At 51.2% G+C, this 13,962-nt stretch overlaps 1 protein-coding gene across 3 annotated transcripts in view; it reads right to left on the bottom strand.

Moving 5' to 3' along the window:
- The window catches only part of KIF20A (kinesin family member 20A), a 129,150-nt gene that overhangs the window by 17,607 nt on the left and 97,581 nt on the right, over positions 1 to 13,962 (bottom strand). For all 3 annotated transcript variants that reach the window (XM_075344667.1, XM_075344668.1, XM_075344669.1), the window contains exons 13-16: positions 7,218 to 7,379; positions 7,000 to 7,139; positions 6,817 to 6,919; positions 3,780 to 3,987 (exon numbers count right to left, since the gene is read on the bottom strand). In XM_075344667.1, coding sequence (XP_075200782.1) covers positions 3,780 to 3,987; positions 6,817 to 6,919; positions 7,000 to 7,139; positions 7,218 to 7,379 — 613 coding nt within the window. The remainder of the gene's footprint in view (positions 1 to 3,779; positions 3,988 to 6,816; positions 6,920 to 6,999; positions 7,140 to 7,217; positions 7,380 to 13,962) is intronic.

The following is a 13,962-nucleotide window of genomic DNA, read 5'->3' as shown; positions in this document are numbered from 1 at the left end:
CACAAACTGAAGGTGTTCGTCCCTGATGGCGAAACGCAGGAAGCGTTGATGCTCTTGAGCGATCGGCACATGGAGATAGGCATCTTTGATGTCGATTGATGCTAGGAAGTCTCCTTGGGACATCGAAGCGATGACAGATCGGAGGGATTCCATGCGAAACCTCCTGGTTGTCACATGTCTGTTGAGCAATTTTAGGTCCAAAACGGGACGGAATGAGCCGTCCTTTTTTGGCACCACGAACAGATTGGAGTAAAAACCGCGACCGCGTTCCTGAAGTGGAACGGGGATCACCACTCCTTCTGTTTTCAGAGTGTCCACCGCCTGAAAAAGCGCAACGGTCCGCTCGGGGGGCGGAGATGTCCTGAAAAAACGAGTCGGAGGACGAGAGCCGAACTCTATTCTGTAACCGTGAGACAGAATGTCCCTCACCCATCGGTCTTGGACATGTGGCCACCAGGCGTCGCAAAAGCGGGAGAGCCTGCCACCGACCGAGGATGCGGTTTGGGGCGGCCGAAAGTCATGAGGAGGCCGCCTTGGAGACTGTGCCTCCAGCGGTCTTTGGAGGACGTGACTTAGACCGCCATGCAGAAGAGTTCCTCTGGCTCTTCTGTGGTCTGTTGGACGAGGAGGGTTGGGATCTGGCTGAGGGCCGAAAGGACCGAAACCTCGCTTGAACTTTCCGTTGCTGAGGTCGGTTTGGTTTGGGTTGGGGTAAGGAAGAGTCCTTTCCCTTGGATTGCTTAATAATTTCATCCAATCGCTCGCCAAACAGTCGGTCGCCAGAAAAAGGCAAACCGGTCAAGAACTTTTTGGAAGCAGAGTCTGCCTTCCATTCGCGTAGCCACATGGCCCTGCGGACTGCCACAGAATTGGCTGATGCAACCCCTGTACGGCTAGCCGAGTCCAGGACAGCATTCATGGCGTAGGATGCAAATACTGACGCCTGAGAAGTCAAAGACGTTACTTGTGGCGCAGCGGTACGGGTGACCGCATTAATCTCAGTCAGACAAGCTGAGATAGCCTGGAGTGCCCACACTGCTGCAAAGGCTGGGGCAAAAGATGCGCCTATGGCGTCATAGATGGATTTCAGTAGTAGCTCTATCTGCCTGTCCGTGGCATCCTTGAGCGATGCACAGTCAGCCACTGCTACTACGGATCTAGCCGCCAGTCTAGAGACTGGAGGATCCACCTTGGGACACTGAGCCCAACCCTTAACCACGTCAGCGGGGAAGGGGTAACGTGTGTCATTAAGGCGTTTAGTAAAGCGCTTGTCCGGGAAAGCCCTGTGCTTCTGGACAGCATCTCTAAAGTTAGAGTGATCAAAGAAAGCACTCCGTGTACGTTTAGGAAACCTAAACTGGTGTTTCTCCTGTTGTGAAGCAGAATCCTCTGTAGGCGGAGTTGGGGGAGACAGATCTAGCACCTGGTTGATGGATGCTATAAGATCATTTACTATGGCGTCCCCTTCAGGTGTATCCAGATTGAGCGCAACGTCAGGATCAGAGTCCTGAGCTGCGACCTCCGCCTCCTCCTCTAGAGAATCCTCAAGCTGAGACCCCGAACTGCGTGAAGAAGTCGGGGAAGATTCTAAGCGAGCCCGCTTAGCTGGTCTGGGACTACGGTCCGTGCCGGAGTCCTGCACGTAATAACTAGAGGTCACACCAGGAACACGCTTAGTCGCAGACCGAGAGGGGCCTGGGGGTGATCCCGCAGTGCCCGGGGGCCTGTGTAAGGGCTGGTCTGGACTGCAAAACCTCTAGAAACTTAGCAGACCATTTATCCATAGACTGAGTCATGGAATGAGAAAGCGACTCAGAGTTTGTCAGCTAAAACAGCAAACTCTGTCCCTGCCATCTGGACAGGGGGGGCCGGTGGTTCTACCTGGGCCGAGGGACCCCCTAGTGCCTCAGGCTCCGGCTGAGCGAGTGCCACAGGGGCCGAGCATTGCTCACAGTGAGGGTAGGTGGAACCTGCAGGTAACATAGCCGCACAATAGGTACAGGTTGCAAAATAACCCTGTGCCTTGGCCCCCTTGCTCCTTGTGAACGACATGCTGTTGTCTCCCAGGAGCGTGATCACTGAGGGTATATAGCCACAAGTTAACAATACAGCTGAACCGGAAAAGTATACTATATAATGTATCTATATACAGTTCAGCACCCTAGGGGGACCAGCACCGGTAACCGGTGTGGCTTACCAACCGCTCCAGCGGTGTGTGGCCACCAGATTCCTAGCCTCGGGTCTCCCAGAGCTGCAGCAGACGTCCTCCACCGGCAGGATGTGTTAAAACATGGCTGTCGGCGTTCACAGGGGAGGAGGGAGCCGTGGGCGGACTTTACAAAAGTGCGGGAATCTGGTGCCCCATAGGGATTAGTGAGGGGGGAGGAGGACAGCAATGTGTGCTCCAGCCCTCACTGTCGGCGTCAGCCCGACCGTCCCGCCCTTGCCCCTGACTGGCAGGCCTGTGGGCGGGCGTTTAATGTACTAGGCCGCAAAAGCCGGGGACTAAAGTAGAAACCGCGGCCGGCCAGCAGGCATGGTCGGCGCGGTAGTCCCGTACAAAAAACCAACACTGCATGCGCTGCAGCGTCCGAGGCCCAGGTGCTCCATGCACCGTCCCAAAGGGGACACAGAGTACCTGTAGTTGCAGGGCCTTGTCCCTGACGATACTCAGTCTCCTGTCCGGCAGATACCACCAGGGGCTGCGGAGGGAGCCCGGTCCCAGTGCCTGGATGACCGGATAGGATCCCACTTCACCCAGAGCCCCTAAGGGATGGGGAAGGAAAGCGGCATGTGGGCTCCAGCCTCTGTACCCGCAATGGGTACCTCAACCTTAACAACACCGCCGACTCAGTGGGGTGAGAAGGGAGCATGCCGGGAGCCCTGTAAAGGGCCCTCTTTTCTTCCATCCGAAATAGTCAGCAGCTGCTGCTGACTAAAATGTGGAGCATTGTGTGCATGTGTGCCTCCTTCAACACAAAGCTAAAAACTGATGGGCCCGTGATGCACGGGGGGTGTATAGGCAGAGGGGAGGGGTTACACTTTTTAAAGTGTAATGCTTTGTGTGGCCTCCGGAGGCAGTAGCTATACACCCAATTGTCTGGGTCTCCCAATGGAGCGACAAAGAAAAGTATTTTAACTAATTTAATATATTACATATACATACTAATATCTATCACACACACACACGTAATTTTTTTTATTACAATGACCATGGTAATTTAATCCAATGAGTATATGTATAATTTAGATCCTCTGATAGGCCGGCTTTACACTTGCGATTAACTCGCACGAGTGCAATGTGAGAAAATCTCGCATTGCACTCGGACCAATGTTAAATCAATGAGGAAGCTCCCATCCGCTATTTTTTTTCTCAGTCCAAATCAGACTGAAGAAAAAAAAAAATTTGCTGCGTTTTGGTGAGTTTCTCACGCGAGTCTCTTCAATGCAAGTCAATGGGTGCGTGAAAAAAACGGATGTCACACGGACAGCACATACACCATCCTAGTGACATCAGTTTTTCTCAATAGATTTCTAGCAAGTAGCAGAGAATAATGTGAATGCTCCTGTACATAAGAGTACATGAATAGCACATGCGGAGGGTAAAAACTGATTTCATCAGTGTGCTGTCAGTGTGCAATGTGAACTAAAATCGTCCGACTTTCCAGCATGAGAATCGGACCGATTTTACACGCATAAGTGAGATTCCAGCCTTAGAGTATTTCTCAGTATCATGGATTAAAGCGGTGAATGTAGGATGCACAGTCATCAAAACTTACCTTCATTCTTTGAACGTAATTCTGCTTTCAAATCTAAAATTTCCTGTTTGAATCTGATCAAATCAGATGATTCACTGGTTGCAATACGCTTTGACCTACGGAGAGGAGCATTATCCTTTTTATTAATGCTTGTGTCTAATGGCACAGAGGTTGTATCCGCAGCCTCCTCCAGAGCCGCCTCTAGTTCCTGAATGCGTTCATCTCGATCCTAGATAACAAAAAAAAAAACAAGCATTATTTGTATGACATTGTACTAGTTTTTCGATCTTTAGGTGTATCATTAAAAGCAAAGGATATTTTACATGAGGATTTAAAAAATAAAAACTGATGAATTATACAGATGATATGTGATACACTGAAATGATGAATGATGAATGACTAGTTTTGAGCTGATAGATAAAAGTTCCAGTATGACCATACTAAAGGAGTAAAATTCCTTATATACACTATGAACAAAAAGTTTGGGACATTTGACTATTGGGTTTACACATTACACTTGGTAGCTAATCTCATACCCTGAGCAGATGTGCTGGAGCAGAGCTCCTGTACACCATCCTGATAGTTCTCTCCCCCGGAGGCCTGAAGACTCCGCATGAGAAAGGGGACACCGCAGGATGATGGCAGGCGACCTGCTAGGTGCTGTGAAACTCAGGCTGGCCATCGCCATCTTGCCATGTCATCCTAGAGCCGAGGGGGTGACGATCAGAGAACATTGTAGCAGGAATTGCTGCAGGGGCTCGTACAAGCTGTCTCCCAGCAGATCTTTCTTACATGTCTCGGAGACTGCCTCTTGGTCACGGCACAGATACTCGTCCATTGGTGTAGATCTACCGAGCTGGGAAGCTGTCACTGGGTCCTAGCTCTGCTGGGTTGCTATAGCAGTAGTCATGGTCTAGGTATTCCCTGCAATGCCAGTACCCTGAACATTTATTAGCCGGGGAATAAGGATACTGTTCTATGGACAGGGTGGGGGTTCTCACACATTTATAGGGAGTGTATACTGTAGGAGAAGGTGCTTAGCCGTTCTATAAAGGAAGCCTTCAGTGTCTCAGATGCCATTTTCGAGATGCAAAGACATTGGCTCTGAGCAGACCTTCATCATGCACCATAGTAAATATCCTTCTATGCACCCGATATACCAATCTGCCCAATCTTTAAAGGGGTTATCCGGCTTCTTTGACTTTTTTTTTTATTTCCCTATTGGGCTACATTGGGGCAGGTAAGTAGATAGAGACCACTTACCTGCCCCGCTGTCAGCCCCCTCTCCCCCGGCTCAGAGCGGTCATGTGACCGCTCCTGCCGCGATTTTGCTGCTTCCGGTCTTTGCACGTCTACATGGGCAGGGCCATGTTGACATGCAAATGTGGAGCAGCATGTCACCTCCCTGCTGGGCGACTACAGTGCGAGGAGTCACCGCCCCCCTTCCCTGCACCCTCCCACACATTCCCCTGCACCTCCAGTAACCTCCCCCTGCACTGCTGTGGGGTCCGTGATTTGGGGGCGGGGCCTGGCGGCAGCTGCCGTAGTGTCAGCTCCAGCACCGGGCCCCCTGCCCAGGATCGCACATTCAAATGTACCGGCATCACAGATCACCGATGCCGGTACATTTGAATGTGCTGATGAGAAGTCACTGTCCCTCCCGCTGTCTGTGCGCTCTGCAGCACAGCGGTGACGTCACTACTGTGCTGAAGAGAGCACAGACAGCGGACGAACGTGCAGGAGCGGCGGGGACCGAGGACGGGTGAGTATGTACTCCACATGTGTTCCCGATGGGGATGGGGGGGTTGCAGAGCCATGTGTGTGCGTGTGCAGAGCCATGTGTGTGCGTGTACAGTGCAGAGCCATGCGTGTGCAGAGCCATGTGTGTACGGTGCAGAGCCATGTGTGTACGGTGCAGAGCCATGCATGTGCAGAGCCATGTGTACGGTGCAGAGCCATGTGTGTACGGTGCAGAGCCATGTGTGTACGGTGCAGAGCCATGTGTACGGTGCAGAGCCATGTGTACGGTGCAGAGCCATGTGTACGGTGCAGAGCCATGCGTGTGCAGAGCCATGTGTACGGTGCAGAGCCATGTGTACGGTGCAGAGCCATGTGTACAGCGCAGAGCCATGCGTGTGCAGAGCCATGTGTACGGTGCAGAGCCATGTGTACGGTGCAGAGCCATGTGTACGGTGCAGAGCCATGTGTACGGTGCAGAGCCATGTGTACGGTGCAGAGCCATGTGTACGGTGCAGAGCCATGTGTACGGTGCAGAGCCATGCGTGTGCAGAGCCATGTGTACGGTGCAGAGCCATGTGTGTGCGTGTGCAGAGACATATGTGTGCGGTGCAGACCCCGATGTGAGGCTGTTATTTGCAATGCTGTAGTGATACCAGGTCAGGTGCTGGGGAAGAATATACTGACAGGGACTGTGTGTGCAGGGGGCGGGCAGGGGGCGAGGCTGGACACTGGGGAGGGGCTGGACACTGAGGCTGGGCAGTGACAGCTCTGACTGAGGTTTTGCACAGGAAGTGGTCATGTTTGCTGGATCTGAATGTAAACAAGAAGCTGCAGAGAATAAAAGGTATAATTCAAGAGGAACAAAAGTTAGAAAACAGAAAATAACAATGTAGGTGTGATTTATATGACAATACAGCACAGATAAACTCAAAAATTTTTGTTAAGCTAATGTCGGACAACTCCTTTAACTATAAACCCTACACAGGGTATACAGCTGGTGCTGAGATGTGGCGTGAACCTGCCAGACATTTTAAAGACTTCACCTTATTTTCCCCTTTAAGTTACACTCATGTATTGGTCAAGATGAGCAGAAATAAAAGTTCTACTGCAGTAGACACGCTAAAGTAGTGTGCCACAACTCCAGTCCTCAAGGCCCACTAGCAGTGCAGGTCTTCAGGATTTCCATAGTATTGCACAGGTGATAATTCCAATCTCTCTCTCTGGTGGGAAGGTGAAGATACATACATATGGAAGGAAAGAAACCTCTCCCACAGTTCTTATCTCTGCAATTGTACTCATCCAGACTTAAAAAACGCACCTCCAGCTCCCGCTTGTAATAGTTCGTAAGAGATTCCTTCAGGTTTTCCAGTCTACCATCATACATCTCTTCCAGTAGTTCTCGCTCATCTTCCATTGTCTCACTTCAGAGGAATAAAGAGAGATTTTAAAGATGGTACATTAGCAAAGAACATCCTTAAAAATACCTAACACTTGGCCTTACCTGAACTGAGTCTTCTGCTGCTGCATGAGTTCCATCATGTCATCACAGACTTCCTTCCGGATTGTTGCCTCCATGTCGAGATTTTCTTGACTTTTTTTAATCAGAAGTTGTTTCAGATTCTCTATAACCTGCAGCAGTTCCTGAGGAAATAAATAAGGCTAAGCAAACAAGCCAAATAAATAGGTCTTCAGTGCGTTAAATTCGAGAATGGCACCAACTTCTCTATTAAAGGTCGTGATATCGGATTCACTGTTGTCTTCATCAGATTCCTCTTCAGCACCTTCATCATCTGTGTAACTGCGATTTGCCAGAATACTACTCTCCTTGATAAGGGACTGAATGGTTGGAAGATTCATTTTCACAGGTGGGGCTTGGACAAGCTGATAAAGCAAACACCGTGTTAGATATCCTCAGGATTAGCAGTCAATATTGGAGAAAACGGACTTTCGTCCACAGTAGATACCAATTTGTACTTTTAGTAACAGCTATGTCTGGCATTATCGGTCACTTGAATGGTACAAAGCTGTTCTAAGCTTTAATACCATGCATAGGCAGTATTAAATGTACAGATCTGTGCCTGCTAAATAATGGAGAATATAGAGCTTATTGATCTATTGTAAACCCTTTAGATAGCCCATCAGTAGGGGAGCCAAGAATCTGTATCAATGATCTAGCCTGAAGATTTGATGTTATTTTTAAAGAATAACTACAGTTCCATAAAACTTAAAACGTTCTGACTAGTAAGGATCCACCAATCACGGAAACAAGAGGAAGAAGATCTCAGCACCCCTTATATAACAGAATCTTACAAAACTGAGCGCATCTTCATCTAACCCCGGCACTCAACACTAGATCACAGCGGAACACTTAGATCTTTCAACTGAACAAGTCCGTCCCTTTATTTCAGGAATGGTGGAGGGCTTGCATCCAAGTCCTTACTGATAAATTCTGAGATGTCGCTGATGATTTTTTTTTTTTTTTTTTATTATTGACAAGAGAAAAACTTTTTTTTTTAAAAAAAATAAAAAACCCTAAAAGTTCAAATCATCCCCCCTTTCGTCCCATTAAAAATTAAAGGGTTAAAAAAAAGTAAAAAAAAAAAAAAAATACATATTTGGTATCGCCGCATTCAGAAATGCCCGATCAAAAAAGAGAATTTTGTTTACTTACCGTAAATTATTTTTCTTATAGTTCCGTATTGGGAGACCCAGACCATGGGTGTTTAGCTTATGCCTCGGAGGACACACAAAGTACTACACTAAAAAGTGTAGCTCCTCCCTCTGAGCTTATACACCCCCTGGAGAACCAGATATAGCCAGTTTAGTGCAAAAGCTGAAGGAGAATAGCCACCCACAAGTAAAAACAGAGCAAAAACCGGAACAACCGGAGACTCAACAACAACAGCCGGTGAAAACACGCGGAACAAGAAATTAGAAATTACCAACAGGCAACAGGGAGGGAGCTGGGTCTCCCAATACGGAACTATAAGAAAAAGAATTTACGGTAAGTAAACAAAATTCTCTTTTTCTTTATCGTTCCTATGTGAGACCCAGACCATGGGACGTCTCAAAGCAGTCCATGGGTGGGAAATAAACAGAAAAACTAAGAAGTAGGCAGAATCTAACTTCACAAATGGGCGACAGCCGCCTGAAGGATGCGTCTGCCCAATCTTGCATCTGCCGAAGCATGAGCATGCACTTGGTAGTGCTTTGAAAAGGTATGCAGGCTAGTCCAAGTGGCAGCCTGACAGACTTGTTGAGCTGTAGCCTGGTGCCTGAAAGCCCAAGAGGCACCGACAGCTCTGGTCGAGTGTGCCTTGATCCCCGGCGGGGGAGGCACCTGAGAACAACACTGGTAGGCGTCCGAAATGGTCGACCTAATCCAACGGGCTAAGGTCGGCTTAGAAGCAGAGAGGCCCTTGCGCCGACCTGTGGTTAGCACAAAAAGAGAAGTGCACCGCCTAAGAGCAGCGGTGCGAGACAGATAGATCCGGAGAGCACGCACCAGATCCAGAGTATGCAGCGCTTTTTCAAAGCGATGAACAGGAGCCGGACAAAAAGGAAGGTAGGGTAATGTCCCGGTTAAGGTGGAAAGGAGAGACCACCTTAGGAAGAAAGTCCGGAGTCGGACGGAGAACCACCTTGTCTTGATGAAAAACAAAAAAAGGTGACTCCGAAGAGAGCGCAACCAAATCGGAGACTCTCCTGAGGAAGTTATGGCCACTAGAAAGACCACTTTCTGTGAAAGATGAAACAAAGAAACCTCCCTAAGAGGCTCAAAGGGGGTTCTGCAAAACCGTGAGAACCAAATTGAGGTCCCAGGGATCCAAGGGCCGCCGGTAAGGCGGAATGATGTGAGACGCGCCCTGCATGAAGGTGCGGACCTGAGCCAGCCGAGCGAGACGCCGCTGGAACAGCACTGACAGAGCTGAGACTTGTCCCTTGAGAGAGTTGAGGGACAGTCCCAGCTGCAGACCGGACTGTAGAAAGGACAGAAAGGTCGGCAAGGAAAATGGCCAAGGAGGATGGCCGGAAGAGCGACACCAGGACAGGAAAATTTTCCAAGTTCTGTGATAGATCTTGGCGGAGGAAGACTTACGGGCCCGAGTCATAGTGGAGATGACTTCAGGAGGGATACCAGAAGCCGTCAAGATCCAGGACTCAAGAGCCACGCCGTCAATTTGAGAGCCGCAGAATTCAGGCGGAAAAACGGACCTTGTGAGAGAAGGTCTGGAAGGTCCGGAAGATGCCACAGCACCTCTACGGACAGAAGGAGCAGGTCTGGGTACCAAGCTCGCCTGGGCCAGTCCGGAGCAATGAGGATGACTCGACGGCCCTCCATTCTGATCTTGCGCAGGACTCTGGGCAAGAGAGCTAGAGGGGGAAACACGTTGGAAAGACAAAACTGGGACCAGTCTTGAACCAGAGCGTCCGCGGCGAATGCCTGAGGATCGTGGGAGCGAGTCACGTAAACGGGAACATTAGGTCCACGTCCGGAGTGCCCCATTTGCGGCAAATTGACTGAAAAACTGCCGGGTGCAGGGACCACTCGCCACTGTCCACGGTTTGACGGCTGAGATAATCTGCCTCCCAGTTTTCCACGCCTGGGATGTGGACTGCGGATATGGTGGACTTGGAGTCCTCTGCCCATTGAAGGATGCGTTGTACCTCCAACATTGCCAGGCGGCTGCGTGTCCCGCCTTGGTGATTGATGTAGGCAACCGCTGTCGCGTTGTCTGACTGGACTCTGATGTGCTTGCCCGCCAATAGGTGGTGAAAAGCTAGGAGAGCCAGAAGCACGGCTCTGGTTTCCAGCACACTGATCGAAAGGGCTGACTCGGACGGAGTCCAAGTGCCCTGCGCTCGGTGGTGGAGACATACCGCTCCCCAGCCGGATAGACTGGCATCCGTGGTGAGGATCACCCAGGACGGGGCCAGAAAGGAGCACCCCTGGGACAGAGAGAGGGGCCGAAGCCACCACTGAAGAGAGCTCCTGGTCTGTGGCGACAGAGCCACTAACCTGTGCAAGGAGGAAGGCCGCTTGTCCCAACAGCGGAGAATGTCCAGCTGCAGGGGACGCAGATGGAACTGGGCAAGAGGAACAGCCTCCATTGACGCCACCATTTGACCCAGCACCTGCATCAGGTGCCTGAGGGAATAACGGCGGGGCCTCAGCAGAGAGCGCACCGCCAGTTGGAGGGACTGCTGTTTGATTAAGGGCAACTTCACAAGTGCCGGCAAAGTCTCGAACTGCATCCCTAGGTACGTGAGACTCTGGGTCGGAGTCAGAGTGGATTTGGGAAGATTGACAAGCCACCCGAATTGGGCTAGAGTGGCGAGAGTGAGCGAGACACTCCGCTGACAATTCACGCTGGATGAAGCCTTGACTAGAAGGTCGTCCAGGTAAGGGATCATTGCCAACCCCTGTAGGTGCAGGACCGCAATCACTGCTGCCATGACCTTGGTGAATACCCGAGGAGCTGTGGCCAACCCGAAGGGGAGAGCCACGAATTGGAAATGTTCCTCTCCGATTGCAAAACGTAGCCAACGCTGGTGTGAAACTGCAATATATACAGGTTACAGGTATGTGTGCTCCATTATGGTTCTGCTTTTAACTTTATCTAGGAGGCCGCATGGCACATGAAATACAGAATATAGAGTAGGACCCCCCTATTGAGATTTGCCGTGACGTTGGCAGGGGTGGCTCAAAGAATTGATCAATTATTTGCTAAAAATCTCATTTATATTACAGTACAGTTGGAATAAATCTGTGAATTTGCACTTTTTATATGATGCATGCCATTTTCAGATCGTGCTAGCTCCCCTCTCTCTCTGCAATTGGCACATGCAGATAGGCATCTCTGATGTCGATGGATGCCAGGAAATCCCCTTGGGTCATTGAGGCAATGACTGATCGCAGAGACTCCATGCGAAAATGCCGCACCTGAACATGCTTGTTGAGAAGCTTGAGATCCAGGATGGGCTGGAAGGAACCGTCCTTTTTGGGAACTAGGAAGAGATTTGAGTAGAAACCTCTGAACCGTTCCCGGGCGGGAACCGGTACAATTACTCCGTTGGCCTGCAAGGATGCCACGGCCTGAGAGAAGGCGGCGGCCTTGGAGCAGGGGGGAGTTGAGAGAAAAAAATCTGTTTGGCGGGCTGGAAGAGAATTCTATCCTGTAGCCGTGGGAGACGATATCCCTCACCCACTGATCGGAGACGTGTTGAAACCACGCGTCGCCAAAGTGGGAGAGCCTGCCACCGACCAAGGACGTTGCTGGTGCGGACAGATAGTCACGAGGAGGCTGCCTTGGCGGCAGCACCTCCTGCGGTCTTTTGTGGACGCGCTTTTGGGCGCCAGTTGGATTTCTGGTCCTTGGCTGAGTTAGTGGACGACCAGTTGGAGGAACGAAAGGAACGAAACCTCGACTGATTCCTGCCCTGGACAGGTTTCCTGGTTTTGGTTTGTGGCATGGAAGTACTCTTCCCGCCAGTAGCTTCCTTAATAATTTCATCCAGCTGTACATCGAATAGCCGGGACCCAGCAAAAGGGAGTCCAGCAAGGGACTTCTTTGAAGAAGCATCTGCCTTCCACTCTCGAAGCCACAAGATCCTGCGGATAGCGAGGGAATTAGCCGAAGCCACCGCAGTGCGGTGAGAAGCCTCCAGCATGGCAGACATGGCATAGGATGAAAAAGCTGAAGCTTGGGAAGTTAAGGTAACCATTTCGGGCATAGATTCCCTGGCGAGGGAATGCATCCCCTCTAGAGAAGCAGAGATGGCTTTGAGAGCCCACACTGCTGCAAAAGTCGGGGAGAACGAAGCCCCCGCCGCTTCATATACGGATTTGGCCAGAAGGTCAATCTGGCGGTCAGTGGAATCCTTAAGAGAGGTGCCATCAGCCACCGATAGAACGGTCCGGGCTGAGAGTCTAGACACTGGGGGGTCTACCTTTGGGGAATGAGCCCACTCCTTGACCACCTCAGGTGGAAAGGGAAAGCGGTCATCAGAAACATGCTTTGGGAAGCGTTTGTCAGGACAGGCCCTGGGCTTGGTCACAGCGGCCTGAAAACTGGAGTGGTTAAAGAACACACTCTTTACTCTCTTAGGCGAGGTAAATTGGTGCTTTTCTGCCAGAGAGGGTTGCTCCTCTGATACTGGCGGATTGAGATCCAGTACATAATTAATGGACGCAATCAAATCACTAACATCTGAGTCACTTTCGGACAGATCAATGGGGTACATGGAGTTAACCTCCGAGCCCCCCGTAAAGGCATCCTCCTCGTCCTGCGAGTCAGCTCCTGAATCAGAGCCGCGGGACGAGGAAGGAGAGGGAACCCTGCGTCTCTTCTTAGAAGGACGGGGTCTGGGACCAGATGATGAATCCTCTGTGAACTCCGGTCCTGAGAGACCCCTAGCAGCAGAGGCACCCTGTGAAAGGGGCTGATGCATGTTCAGCAAAGTCCTGGACAGAAGTCCCATGGAGTCAGCAAAAGACTGGGAGATAGACCTAGAAAAGGATTCTACCCAAGCCGGGGCTTCAGTCACAGGAGCAGGAGCAGCCTGAGAGACCACTGGGGGTGAGACTCCAGGCTGAGGCACCGCCAGGTTAGAGCAGGCTTCACAATGTGGGAATATACTCGGTTCAGGCAGCAGGAGCTTACATGCAGTGCATACTGAATACAGCTTTGGAGCCTTGCTTCTCGTGTGAGACATGCTGCTGAAGTGGGGGCTCTGCCAGAGAATGAACCCCAGAGAGTATAATCAGAGGTCCACAACCGGAGACCGGTTGTGGCTTACCAGACCGCTGGAGCGGTGTTGTGTGCCCTCCAGATCCCGAAGCCCGGACCCCCAAGCACAGCAACTCAGCAGAGATGCTGCAGACCAGCGCTGCAATGCAGAGAGAACGCTGAGAAAATGGCCGCCGGAGCGAAGAGAGGGGGCGGGACTTGTGAGGAGCGGGATCTGGAGGGCCATAGAGACCTACAGGGGAGAGGACACACACTGCAGTGGGGAGTGTCCCTTCCCTGTGCCGAACGGCCGCCGGGCGGAGCCGAGCCTGTCCCTCTGCATGAGTGACATGCGAGGGCAGTGAAACCGAAACTAGGCCTCCGGCGAAGCCGGGGCCTAAATTTGAGCGGCGCGGCCGGCGCGCAGGCACCATCGGCGCGGTTCTAAGGCGACAGCTAGAGAACCCGCCGGAAATGTCATAAAACACAATCAGCACACTCTCCCACAACAATAAAGTACAGGGCACCGCCAATATATAAACGTCTCAGGTACTTAGCTTGCTGAGACTCAGGGTTCCAAGTCCCTGGGAATGAGTGCTCCGGTCCAGCAGGGTCCTGAAGGGCTGCGGATGGAGACCGGTCTCCTGCCAAGCATGGAGACCGTGCTGGCTCCCACTTCAAGCCAGAGCCCAGGAGGGATGGTGAAGGAGCGCGGCATGTAAGGCTCCAGCCTT

Source organism: Anomaloglossus baeobatrachus, chromosome 4 (genome assembly GCF_048569485.1).
Source record: "Anomaloglossus baeobatrachus isolate aAnoBae1 chromosome 4, aAnoBae1.hap1, whole genome shotgun sequence".
NCBI lineage: Eukaryota > Metazoa > Chordata > Amphibia > Anura > Aromobatidae > Anomaloglossus > Anomaloglossus baeobatrachus.
Note: the sequence above shows the minus strand (reverse complement) of the source record. Positions and strands in the feature narration are given on the sequence as shown.